The sequence below is a fragment of the Colobus angolensis genome, unplaced genomic scaffold (genome assembly GCF_000951035.1).
Source record: "Colobus angolensis palliatus isolate OR3802 unplaced genomic scaffold, Cang.pa_1.0 Scaffold273, whole genome shotgun sequence".
In the NCBI taxonomy this organism is placed as follows: domain Eukaryota; kingdom Metazoa; phylum Chordata; class Mammalia; order Primates; family Cercopithecidae; genus Colobus; species Colobus angolensis.
The window spans coordinates 2,055,265-2,068,191 of NW_012115966.1; the positions used below are offsets into that span (position 1 = coordinate 2,055,265).

The 12,927-nt window shown below is 41.3% G+C and overlaps 1 protein-coding gene across 1 annotated transcript in view; it reads left to right on the forward strand.

Annotated features, from left to right (window-relative positions):
- SORT1 (sortilin 1) overlaps positions 1-12,927 on the forward strand; it is a 79,757-nt gene that overhangs the window by 56,472 nt on the left and 10,358 nt on the right. Inside the window, exons 12-15 of the mRNA XM_011948132.1 lie at positions 8,327-8,429; positions 8,767-8,935; positions 10,618-10,808; positions 12,584-12,773. Of these exons, the coding sequence (XP_011803522.1) occupies positions 8,327-8,429; positions 8,767-8,935; positions 10,618-10,808; positions 12,584-12,773 (653 nt within the window). The remainder of the gene's footprint in view (positions 1-8,326; positions 8,430-8,766; positions 8,936-10,617; positions 10,809-12,583; positions 12,774-12,927) is intronic.

Sequence of the window (12,927 nt, forward strand, 5' to 3'; positions counted from 1 at the left end):
AATTTGTGGTTCACTAAACTGCTGAATTAAAACAATGGCCAGAGGGGCTGGTGATTAGTTAGGGCTCAGCATGGCAGCTGGGAGACTTTAGAGATTCTGCAAGAAGCCCCAGCTCAGTCACTCATAAACAGTGCACAGTCTTGCTCGTTGGAAACAAGAGGAAGAGGATCTGGCCTTCTTTTCCCTCTGCCTAGGCTCCCATAGCCAGTGGGTGGTGACCTGCTTAGTACACAGGGACGCAAGGCAGGCCTCCTTGCAGAGAGGTTGGGAACCGGAACTACACACGTGTCACTCCAGGAGATCCAAAGCCAGGAGTGACAGACAGGCAAGGAAAAAGGGGAAAAAAAATAAGTTTTTATCTGACTCTCACAGAATGAGAGCTTGGGGGACAGCTGGAGTTTCCTTCAGAAATTGAAGTACCAGTAATTCCCAAACCCTCCTTAGTATCCCTATCACTGACATACACTTTGCTTTTCTAGGTGGGGTTTTCTGTTTTAAGAACCTTAAATGGTGAAAGAAAGTGTGCCTGCCTACACCACCTCAACACACTCTCCTCCTTTACACTCGCAAGCACTGTTGCATCTACCCGACCTTCTGACCCGTTTCCCATCTGTCTGCCTTGGCCCTGCCCAGCCACTGCCCTCCTCGCCTTAAGCCTGGGCAGGTTCAGTGGCCTGTGTGTTTGCCTTGCTGCCTGCAGGCTCCGCATGCTTCTCCCTGCCCAGTGCTCATTGTGGCTCTCTTGGCCTATGAATGGCCTCTGTCCCTGACCTGGTGAGTGAAAGTTCTCTCCTGGTGGGCCCTCTGCCGCCTTTTCATTGTCATTGCTCACCTTATCCCTGACACACCCTTGTAACCCCCTGCCATTCCCTGAACACCCACACTATTCCTGGGGGAAGTTGGGCCTGTCTCCCCCAACCCCAGTTGACTAGGATTAGTGGAAATCCTAACCACACTCAGTGACCATCCAGTTAGAACTAATCATTCCTCATTTCATTAATAGTTTGCTTGAACCTCTTCTTTTTTAAAACATAGTAGTAAAATACACATAATACAATATTTATTATCATTTTAGCCATTTTGAACCTTTTTTAGAGCACTAACTTTCTTTCAGCTGCATACCTCAACTAGTTTCTGACAATACACTTCTTTTTTCCCCAACTTTATGGAGGCATAATTGACAAATAAAAATTGTATATATATTTACAATGTACACTGTGATGTTTTGATATATGTATACATTGTGAAATGATTACCACAGTCAAGCTAACTAACATATGCATCACCTCAGAATTATCTTTTGTGTGTGTGGTGAGAACACTTAGGATCTATTCTCTTAGCAAACTTCAAGTAACAATATAGTATTCTAGACTATAGTCACCATGTATATTTTCCCTCTAAAGCTTATTCATCCTGAATAACTGAAACTGTATACCCTTCATCTCCCCATACCCCAAGTCCCCGAAAGCCACCATTCTACTCCCTGCTTCTGTGAGTTTGACATTTTTACATTCCACTTATAAGTGAGATCATGCAGTATTTGTCTTTCTGTGCTGGGCTTATGTTACTTAACGTAATGCCTCCCAGGTTCACCATGTTTTCAACAGATGACAGGATTTCCTTCTTTTTTAAGGCCAAATAATATTCCATTTTCTTTATCCATTTATCCATCAGTGGACACTTAGGTTGATTCTGTATCTTGGCTGTTGTGAATATTACTGCAGTGGACATGGGAGCGCAGATATCTTTTGGACATACTGATTTCGTTTCTCTTGAATATGTACCCAGAAATGGGATTGCTGGTAGTTCTGTCCTTCATTTTCTTTTTTTTTCTTAAGATAGAGTCTTGTCCTGTCACTGAGGCTGGAGTGCAATGGCATGATCTTGGCTCACTTCAACCTCTGCCTCCCGGATTCAGGTGATTCTCCTACCTCAGCGTCCCGAGTAACAGATTACCGGCATGTGCCACCATGCCCAGCTAATTTTTTGTATCTTTAGTAAAGATGGGGTTTCACCATGTTGGCCAGGCTGGTCTCGAACTCCTGACCTCGTGATCCACCTGCCTCCACCTCCCAGAGTACTGAGATTACAGGCTTGAACCACCATGCCCAGCCCTGCTGTTACTCATTTTCTAGGAAGATTTCTTACTGTATTGCATAGTGGCTGTACCAGTTTACATTCCCACCAACAATGTACAGTGTTCCCTTTTTTCCATGTCCTTGCCAATACTTACCTTTTATCTCTTTGATAATAGCCATTCTAACTTGGGTGAGATAATATCTCATCGTGGTTTTTATTTGTATTTCCCTTATGATTAGTGATGTTGGGCATTTTTTCATATACCTGTTAGCCATTTAAATGTCTTGTTTTGATAAATGGCTATACGGGTCCTTTGCCCATTTTTTAGTTGGATTATTTGTTTTCTTGCTACTGATTTGTTTGGATATTAACCCCTTGTAAGATGTATGGTTTGCAAATATTTTCTTCCATTCTGTATATTGTCTCTCTTCTGTCTTTTGGTGGTTTCCTTTGCTCTGCAGAATCTTTTTAGTTTGATGCAATCTCATTTGTCTGTTTTTGTTTTTTGTTGCCTGTGCTTTTAAGGTCATATCCAAAAACCCATTGCCCAGATGAATGTCAAGCTTTTTTCCCTATATATCCTTCTAGTAGTTTTACAGTTTCAAGTCTTACATTTATGTCTCTAATCCATTTTGAGTTGATTTTTGTACATGACATGAAATAAGGATTGAGGCCAGGTGCGGTGGCTCACGCCTGTAATCCCAACACTTTGGGAGTCCAAGACGGGCGGATCACGAGGTCAAGAGATCGAGACCATCCTGACCAACATGGTGAAATCCCGTCTCTACTAAAAATACAAATTTAGCTGGGTGTGGTGGTGTGTGCCTGTAGCCCCAGCTACTGGGGAGACTGAGGCAGGAGAATTGCTTGAACCTGGGAGGCGGAGGTTGCAGTGAGCCGAGATTGCACCACTGCACTCCAGCCTGGATGACAGAGCGAGACACCGGCTAAAAAAAAAAAAAAAGAAAAAAGAAAAGGGTTGAAATTCATTCTTCTGCATATAGATATTCAGTTTTCCCAGCACCATTTATTTAAGAGGCTGTCTTTTTCACATTGTGTGTTCTTGACACCTTTGTCAAAGATAAGTCGACAATAAATGCATAGATTTATTTCTGTGCTCTCTATTCTATTCCATTGGTCTATATGTGTTTTTTAATGCCAGTACCATGCTGTTTTGATTACTATAGCTCTATAGTATATTTTGAAATTAGGTAGCATGATACCCCCAGCTTTGTTCTTTTTGCTCGCAATTACTTTGGTTATTCAGGGTCTTTTGTGGTTCCATATAAATTTTAGGATTTTTTCTATTTCTGTGAAAAATACCATTGGAATTTTTTTTTAAGAGGCAGAGTCTTACTCTGTCACCCTGGCTGGGGTCCTGTGGAATAATCATAGCTCACGGCAGCCTCAAATTCCTGAGCTCACACAATCCTCCCACCTCCCAAGTAGCTAGGACTACAGGTGTATACCACCACACCTGGCTAACTTTGGTACTTTCTGGTAGAGATGGGGTTTCACCATGTTGCCCAAGCTAGTCTCAAACTCCTGGCCTCAAGTGATCCTACCACCTCAGCCTCTCAGCTGGGATTACAGATGTGAGCCACCACAACTGGTTGTTTTGTTTTTGATGTACCTTAAGTACCTAAAACAGTGCCTGAAATATAGCAGGTACTCAGTAAACATCTGATGAATTAATTAATATGTATTTGGATTGTTTTGTGTTGTCACAGAAAGAGGGTTATTTATAACCATATAATAGTAAAAAAAAGACAGTCAAAATAATAGGCATTACATTTTATCTGTAGATCACTTTGGGTAGTATGGACATTTTAACAATATTAATTATTCCAATCCAGGAACATAGGATATATTTCCTTTTTTTTTTTTTTTTTTGTCAAATTTCTTTCATCAATGTTTTGTAGTTTTTTAGTCTTTCACCTCCTTAGTTAAATTTGTCCCTAAGTTTTTTTTTTTTTTTTTTTTAAGTTTTTTTCTTATGCTACTATAGATGGAATTTTCTTGATTTCTTTTTTGGATAGTTTGTTGTTAGTGTATATTGTATTTTTATATGTTGATTTTATATTCTGCAACTTTTTTGAATTTGTTTATTTTAACAGATTTTTGGTGGAGTCTTTAAAGATTAAGGATTTTTATATATAAGCTCATGTCACCTGGAGACAGACAATTTTACCTCTTTCTGGTTTGGATGCTTTTTATTTTTGTTTCTTTTTCTTGCCTAATTACTCTGGCTAGGACTTCCATTACTGTAATGAACAGAAGTGGTGAGAATGGGCATCTTTGTCTTATTCCTGATCTTAGAGGAAAAGGTTTAGCTTTTGACTGTTTGAGTGTGATGTTAGCTGTGGGCTTGTCACATATAGCCTTTATTGTGTTGAGGTATATCCCTTTTATGCCTAATTTATTGAGAGCTTTTATCATGAAAGAGTGTTGAAATTTGTTAAGTGCTTTTTCTGGATCTATCAAGATGATATGATTTCTGTCCTTCATTCTGTTAATGTGGCATATCCCATTTATTGATTTGCATATGTTGAACCATCCTTGCATTCCACGGATAGATCCTACTTGATCATGGTATATAATCTGTTTAACGTGCTGTTGAATTCAGTTTGTTAGTATTTTGTTGAGGATTTTTGCATCTATGTTCATCAGAGATATTGATCTGTAATTTTGTTTTCTTCTAGCGTCCTTGTCTGGTTTTGGTAGCAGGGTAATACCACCCTTATAAAATGAGTTTGGAAGTGTTCCATTCTCTTCAGTTTTTGGAAGAGTTTGAGAAGGATCAGTCTTAATTTTTCTTTGAAGAATGTTTGCTAGAATTCACCATTGAATCCATCAGGTCCTAAACTTTTCTTGTTGGGAGGTTTTTGATTACTGATTGAGCCTCCTTACTCTTATTAGTATGTTCAGATTTTCTATTTCTTCTTCATGATACAGTCTTGGTAAGCTGTATGTGTCTAGAAATTCATCCATTTTTTTCTAGATTATCCAATTTGTTGAAGTATAATTGTTCATAGTAGTCTCTTAGGATCCTTTGTTTTTTCTGTAGTATCAGTTGTAATGTCTCCTATTATGTTTCTGATTTTAGTTGAGTCTTCTCTTTTTTTTATTCGAATTAAAAGTTTGTCACTTTTTTATCTTGTCAAAAAAAAAGACAAATCTAAGTTTCATTGATCTTTCATATTATTTTTCTAACTTCTATTTCACTTATATCTGCTCTGTTATTATTTCCTCCCTTCTGCTAACTTTGGGCTTAGTTTGTTCTTTTTCTGTTTCCTTGAGGTATAAAGTTCAGGTTTTTGAGATTTTTCTTTTTTCTTAATGTGGACATTTATCACCAAAAACTTTCTTCTTAGAACTGCTTCTGCTGCATCCCTTAAGTTTTGGTATGTTGTGTTTCCCTTTTCATTTGTCTCAAGATTTTTTTGATTTCCCTTTTCTTTGACTCACTGGTTGTTCAAGAATATATTGTTCAATTTCCACATTCATGTGAATTTTCCAATTTTCCTCCTTTTACTGATTTCTAGTTTCATTATATTGTAGTTGAAAAGATACTTGAGGCCGGGCACGGTGGCTCATGCCTATAATCCCAGCACTTTGGGAGGCCAAGGTGGGTGGATCACGAGGTCAGGAGTTCAAGACCAGCCTGACCAACTTGGTCTCTACTGAAAATACAAACAAATTAGCCAGGCGTGGCAGTGGGTGCCTGTAATCCCAGCTAATCAGGAATCTAAGGCAGAGCATTGCTTAAACCTGGGAGACAGAGCTTGCAGCGAGCTGAGATCACGCCACTGCACTCCAGCCTGGGTGACAGAGTGAGACACTGTCTCAAAAAAAAAAAAAAAAGAAAAGATACTTGAGGTGATTTCAGTCTTACATTTGTTAAGGTTTGTTTTGTGGCCTATCCTGGAGAATATTCTCTGTGCACTTGAAAAGAATGTGTATTCTGCTGCTGTTGGATTGAGTGTTCTGTATATGTCTGTTAGGTCCATTTGTATGGTGGTGGTCAAGTTTGCTCTTTCCTTACTGGTTTTCTGTCTGGATGATCCATTGTTAAAAGTACAGTATTGAAGTCCCTTACTATTATTGTATTGTTGTCTACCTCTTCCTTCAGTTTTGTTAATGTTTGCTTTATACATTTAGGTGCTCTAATGTTGAGTGCATTTATATTTACCAATGTTATAGGCTCTTGATGAATTGACACCTTTATCATTGTGTGGTAACTTTCTTTATCCCTTGTGATAGTTTTTTACTTAATGTCTATTTTGTCTGATATAAATATAGCCACCCCTGGCTGGGCACAGTGGCTCACGCCTGTATTCTCAGCACTTTGGGAGACCAAGGCGGGCGGATCACAAGGTCAGGAGATCGAGACTATCCTCGCTAACATGGTGAAACCCCATCTCTACTAAAAATACAAAAAATTAGCCGGGCGTGGTGGTGGGCACCTGTAGTCCCAGCTACTCGGGAGGCTGAAGCAGGAGAATGATGTGAACCCAGGAGGCAGAGCTTGCAGTGACCCGAGATCGCGCCACTGTACTCCACCCTGGGCAACAAAGCGAGACTCGGTCTCAAAAAAATAAATAAATAAATATAGCCACCCCTGCTCTCTATTGGCTACCATTTGTGTGGAATATCTTTTTTTGATCTCTACTTTCAGCCCAGGTGTCCCCTTACACACATAGTCCTTTACAGATGGCTTCAGCAGGGGAATCTCTTACCAGGTAGCTCATCCAGAGATTGTTGCAGGGTAACTGACAGGTTCTGCAGGTAGGTGGGCCTGGTGCCTTGGTCATTGGGAGTAGCTTGGAGGCTGGGTCCTCTGCAGCAGGCCTGGCAGTGGAATCCACTAGAGTGGACCTTGTAAATGGGTCTTCAGGTGAAACACCTGGAGCCTGGTAAGTGGATCTGCAGGAGCCAACCTGGTGCAGGCTACCCTTAGCCTTCAGGGGCTGGCCTGATGCAGTGGTCCACTTGGCTGGGTCTGTGAGAGTGGGCGTGGAGCCTAAGACACCAGTTTCTTAAAGACAAGACTGGATCTTATTTCCAACTACCATCACATCTTGTACAGTGTCTGAAGTATATCAGGTGCTTATCAAGTTTATTTGTGTGGAGTCCACCTTTAAACATTGGTCAGAGGCTTTGATGTAATGCAAAAATAAAATAAACTGAGACAGGTTACCCATGAGGAAATAATTGTATATTTGCTTCCAGATATTGTAGTACATTTCAGAATCAAGAGTATGCCACTGAGCTACAACTCAACAACAAACAAATAGCTTGAATAAAAAATAGGCAAAGAACTTAAATAGACATTTCTCCAAAAACGCTATAGAAGTGACTAACAAGCATATAAAAAGAGGCTCAACATCACTAATCATTAGGAAAATGCAAGTCAAAACCCCAATGAGGTATCTCCTCACACAGATTAGGGTGGCTACTATTTTAAAAAGTGTTGGCAAGGATATGGAGAAATTGGAGCCCTGGTGCACTTTTGGTGAAAATGTAAAATGGTGCAGCTACTACAGAAAACAGCATAGTAGTTCCTAAAAAAAATTAAAAATAGGATCATCATATCCAGCAATTCCACTTCTGGGGTATACATCCGAAAGAATTGAAAGCAGGTTCTCAAAAAGATATTTGTACAACCATGTACATATTAGCATTATTCATGATAGCCAAAAGGTGGAAGCAACTTGTGTCTATTGACAGATAAATGAGTAAATAAAGTGTGGGGTGTGTGTGGATACACATACACACACACACACACACTTAAATAATATTTAGCCTTTAAAAGGGAGGAAATTCTGACATACGCTATTAATACAACATGGATGAGCCTTGAGGACATTATGCCAAGTGAAATAAGTCAGACACAAAATGACAAATATTATATGATTCTACTTATATGAGCTTCCTAGAGTAGCCAAATTCATAGAAAACACAAAGTAAAACGGTAGTTTCTGGGAGCTGGGAGGAGGAAGAAGTAGGGAACTGTTGCTTATTTTGTGATTGAATTTTATAAGATGAAAAGGTTTAGAGATGTGATTGTACAACAGTGTGAATATACTTAACACTACTGAACTGTACACCTAAATAGTAAATAAATGGTTAAGATGGTACATTTACCTAGGTCTGGGTTAACTTAAAGCTTTATTGGAAGGGGTCTGTGAAATGATTAAAGAAATTGTATCTTTGGTTCTAATCTAAACTTTTTTTCTTTTCACAGTGCAGCCTTCATATTCATGCTTCCTACAGCATCTCCCAGAAACTGAATGTTCCAATGGCCCCACTCTCAGAGCCGAATGCCGTAGGCATTGTCATTGCTCATGGTAAGAAACCTCCCACTCACCACCTCCAACTGGAACAGTGGCTGAGCACACTGAAACTCAGCCGCAGGCTTTGAACGCTCTGAGAAAAAACACTGTGGATGCTTTTACATTCCTTTGGTAGAATTTCTTACATTACAACAACACTTTGGGTTTTTCATCAACTTTTATCAGAGAGAGCAACACAACTTCTCCCAAGTTTTTGGTGGTTTTCTTTCCTACTAAAAGAGGCTTGATGGGAAATAATCAGAATAAATTCATTCAAAATTATTCTCTCTTGAGTAAATGCTCTCTGTTTCATTGCCTATTTGTGCTGATGAGATGGCGGATTATGTTGCAGGTAGCGTGGGGGACGCCATCTCAGTGATGGTTCCGGATGTGTACATCTCAGATGATGGGGGTTACTCCTGGACAAAGATGCTGGAAGGACCCCACTATTACACCATCCTGGATTCTGGAGGCATCATTGTGGCCATTGAGCACAGCACCCGTCCTATCAATGTGATTAAGTATGCATGAACTCATCTCACACGCACTGTCTGCACAGAGGGCAACTGGGGGGATGTTCTTCAGTTTATTGGGGGGATGTTACAGACTATAATTCAAATTTTTGCATTTGACAGAACTATAGATAAGATTCTAGAAAGGATTGCTTTTAAAATGGCATTTTTTCGTCTCACTGCCTCTAGCTAACATATTTGTCACTTCTTAAAAACATTCTTTCTGGGTTGGGCGCAGTGGCTCATGCCTTTAATCCCAGCACTTTGGGAGGCCAAAGCAGGAGGATCACTTGAGCCCAGGAGTTCAAGACCAGCCTGGGCAACACAGGGAGACCCTGTCTCTAATATTATTTCAATTAAAAAAAAAATACATATATATATATTCTTTCTGTCTACAAAATTATTATGGAAGTGTTCAAGCACTCTAGATTGAAAATGCCTTCTTAAGTACAAGTTCTGAGCCGGGTGTGGTGGCACACACCTGTAATCCCAGCACTTTGAGAGGCCAAGATGGGTGGATCGCTTGAGCCAGGAGTTCAGGACCAGCCTGCACAATGTGACAAAACGCTGTCTCCATAAAAAAAAGAAAAATTAGCTGGACATGGTGATGCACGCCTTTGGTTCCAGCTACGTGGAAGGCCGAGGTGGGAGGATCACCTGAGGAGGTTGAGGCCACCGTGAGCTGAGATCGTACCACTGCACTCCAGCCTGGGTGACAGTGATATCCTGTCTCAAAGAAAAAAAGAAGTATAAGTTCTTATAAAATAATTTGATTGTTATTTATTTATTTATTCATTGAGATGGAGTTTTGCTGTTGTTACCCAGGCTGGAGTGCAGTGGTGCAATCTTGGCTCACTGCCACCTCCCGCCGCCCAGGTTCAAGTGATTCTTGTGTCTCAGTCACCTGAGCAGCTGAGATTACAGGCATGCACCACCACACCCAGCTAAATTTTGTGGGGTTTTTTGTGTTTTTTTTGTTTTTTTTTTTTTGGTAGAGACGGGGTTTTGTCATGTTGGTCAGGCTATTCTTGAACTCCTGACTTCAGGTGATTCACCAGCCTTAGCCTCCCAAAATACTGGGATTACAGGCGTGAGCCACCACAGCCAGCCTTAAATTTATTAATTTAAAAGCCATTTCTTACCTGGGTCTCTCCTGTCTTTCCTTTGAAATAATTTCTGTAAAGGTATTTACTTTCATACTCTCCCTGAACAAATCTCTTTTGCTTATCCTGTTAACCACAGACGTTAAAAGTAAAAACAGTTGACTGGGTGCGGTGGCTCTCGCCGATGATCTTGGGAGGCCAAGGCAGGAAGATTACCTGAGGTCAAGAGTTCGAGACCAGCCTGCACAACATGTGAAACTCCATTTCTACTAAAAATGCAAAAATTAGCTGGGTGTGGTGGCACGTGCCTGTAATCCCAGCTACTCGGGAGGCTGAGGCATGAGAATCGCTTGAACCCACGAGGCAGAGGTTGCAGTGAGCCGAGATCGTGCCACTACACTCCAGCCTGGTGACAGAGTGACACTCCATCTCAGGAAAAAAAAAAAAAAAAAATAGTTGTCAGCCAATAAGCCATCACCTAAATGTAAGGGGTTTTGTCTGGTTTGGGGTCAGAAAGCCAGAGTGGTTTTCTGAATTCCCAGTACACATGGATTCTCTGTCATGATCTTTCTCTAATTGTGGTTTCAGGTTCTCCACAGACGAAGGTCAGTGCTGGCAAACCTACACGTTCACCAGGGACCCCATCTATTTCACTGGCCTAGCTTCAGAACCTGGAGCGAGGTCCATGAATATCAGCATTTGGGGCTTCACAGAATCTTTCCTGACCAGCCAGTGGGTCTCCTACACCATTGATTTTAAAGATATCCTTGAAAGGAACTGTGAGTGTCTCCTTTGACCTTTTCTACCAGCAACTTGTAAGCCCATTTTCCTAAATAATCAATATGGTTTGATTTCTATTAGCTGGAATCAGCAGATGCATATGCACATGAAAGAGGATTGACAGATGTTCTGTGTGGGTGATTAAGTAATGGAATGGCATCAGAAAAACAGCCTCCTCCTTGGTGCTAGCACTGTCCAGGAGAAATATGAGGGCCACATATGTCATTTAAATGATTCTGTCAGTTACATTCTAAAAGTGAAAAGAAAGGTGATATTAATAAAATAAACTTAATATATCCAAAATATTATCATTTCAACATTAAGCAATATTAAAGGCCCAGAAAATAGCTTCAGAAAAAGACTCATAATGTTCATTACACAGTGTTCCCGAAGTGTCACAAGCAAACCCTGATCTCAGTGCCAAACAAAGGTGCTGGCATTATACCAAGAAATAAGGGGAATGGCCGGGCGCGGTGGCTCATGCCTGTAATCCTAGCACTTTGGGAGGCCAAGATGGGCAGATCACGAGGTCAGGAGTTCGAGACCAGCCTGGCCAACAGGGCGAAACCCCGTCTCTACTAAAAATACAAAAATTAGCCAGGTGAGGTGGCGGGTGCCTGTAATCCCAGCTAGTCAGGAGGCTGGGGCAGGAGAATCGTTTGAACCCGGGAGGAAGAGGTTGCAGTGAGCCAAGATCGTGCCATTGCACTCCAGCCTGGGTGACAAGAGCAAGACTCCATCTCAAAAAAAAAAAAAAAAGAAGGGGGATAAAGAAAAACACTGGAAAAAGGATGACCTGTAGTTAAGTGTTGGCATAATACAATAAAAGACTTAACGTTTCCAGACACTTTAGTTGAATTTGGTCCTTTGAGACTGTCATGAGCTCACTTCCTCAGCGTGTTAATTTAGTGACTCCTGAGGGAGCAGACCCTTGGTTTGGACCTTACTTGTCCATAAGACGTTCAAATAGATTTAATGCCTGAGGGTCGCTGTCATTTAAATCCATTCAGTAGTCTGTACAGAAGCTGGCTTGGGAGTTCTCCCCTCAACAGGCAGTTTTCCAGTTACCTCTAAAGTTTAATGTCATTAAAAGATTTGTTAAGCACCTGCTTTTTAGCAGGCTCTATGCTGGTCTTCATTTCCCGAAGGATAAAACCTAATCCACTGTCTTTAGGTCACAGCCTTTGAGACGTTTTTCCAGTAGATGATACGACATACCAAGCCAGAAACTAGGTTTATCAGCAATCTGCATTTGAGAGCCGGTCAACTGGAGCTAGAAGTCTAGGAAGAGGATGTTTTCCCTTCTGCCTTAAGCCAGTGAACACATGGTGAAATTGAACCTGTGCTCTTGGCTAATTAGTATCTTGTCCTAAACAAAGAGCTCCCTGGCCCTGCGTGGAAAATATCTGGTTGCTTACCTCTGACAGCTCCTTGACTGAGGGTGTAGGTGTGCAAGACACACAGACAGCAGCCTCTTAGTTTGGAAGGAACTTGAGAGATTTTCTATCCAGCTCCCACTTCAAAACAAGTAGGGTTTTTCCTAATCCTCAGATGGATGTTGAGATGGAAAGAATACTCTTTTGGCATGAGGAAACGCAATTGCTAGTAGGCTCTAGACTACTGTAGCTTTCTGTTTGCAATTCCAAAATGAAGGAATAGGTTGAGTCAGACATTCCCACTTTCCCTCTCCTTGTTCTTCCTATAGCCTGGCAGCTGCCTCCCGTGGGTGGGTTCTGTGCTGTGCACTTTCCTGAACAGTCTGTCTCTCATTTAGGTGAAGAGAAGGACTATACCATATGGCTGGCACACTCCACAGACCCTGAAGATTATGAAGATGGCTGCATTTTGGGCTATAAAGAACAGTTTCTGCGGCTACGCAAGTCATCCGTGTGTCAGAATGGTCGAGACTATGTTGTGACCAAGCAGCCCTCCATTTGCCTCTGTTCCCTGGAGGACTTTCTCTGGTATCAGCATTCCTCAGATTTCTCTATCTCCCCTTCCCTGTTGGAGGAGGTGAAAGACAGTTTTCTTGTAGGCTAACAAATACTGAAATCCAGCCGGGCACCGTAGCTGATACCTGTAATCCCAGCACTTTGGGAGGTCGAGGCAGGCGGATCA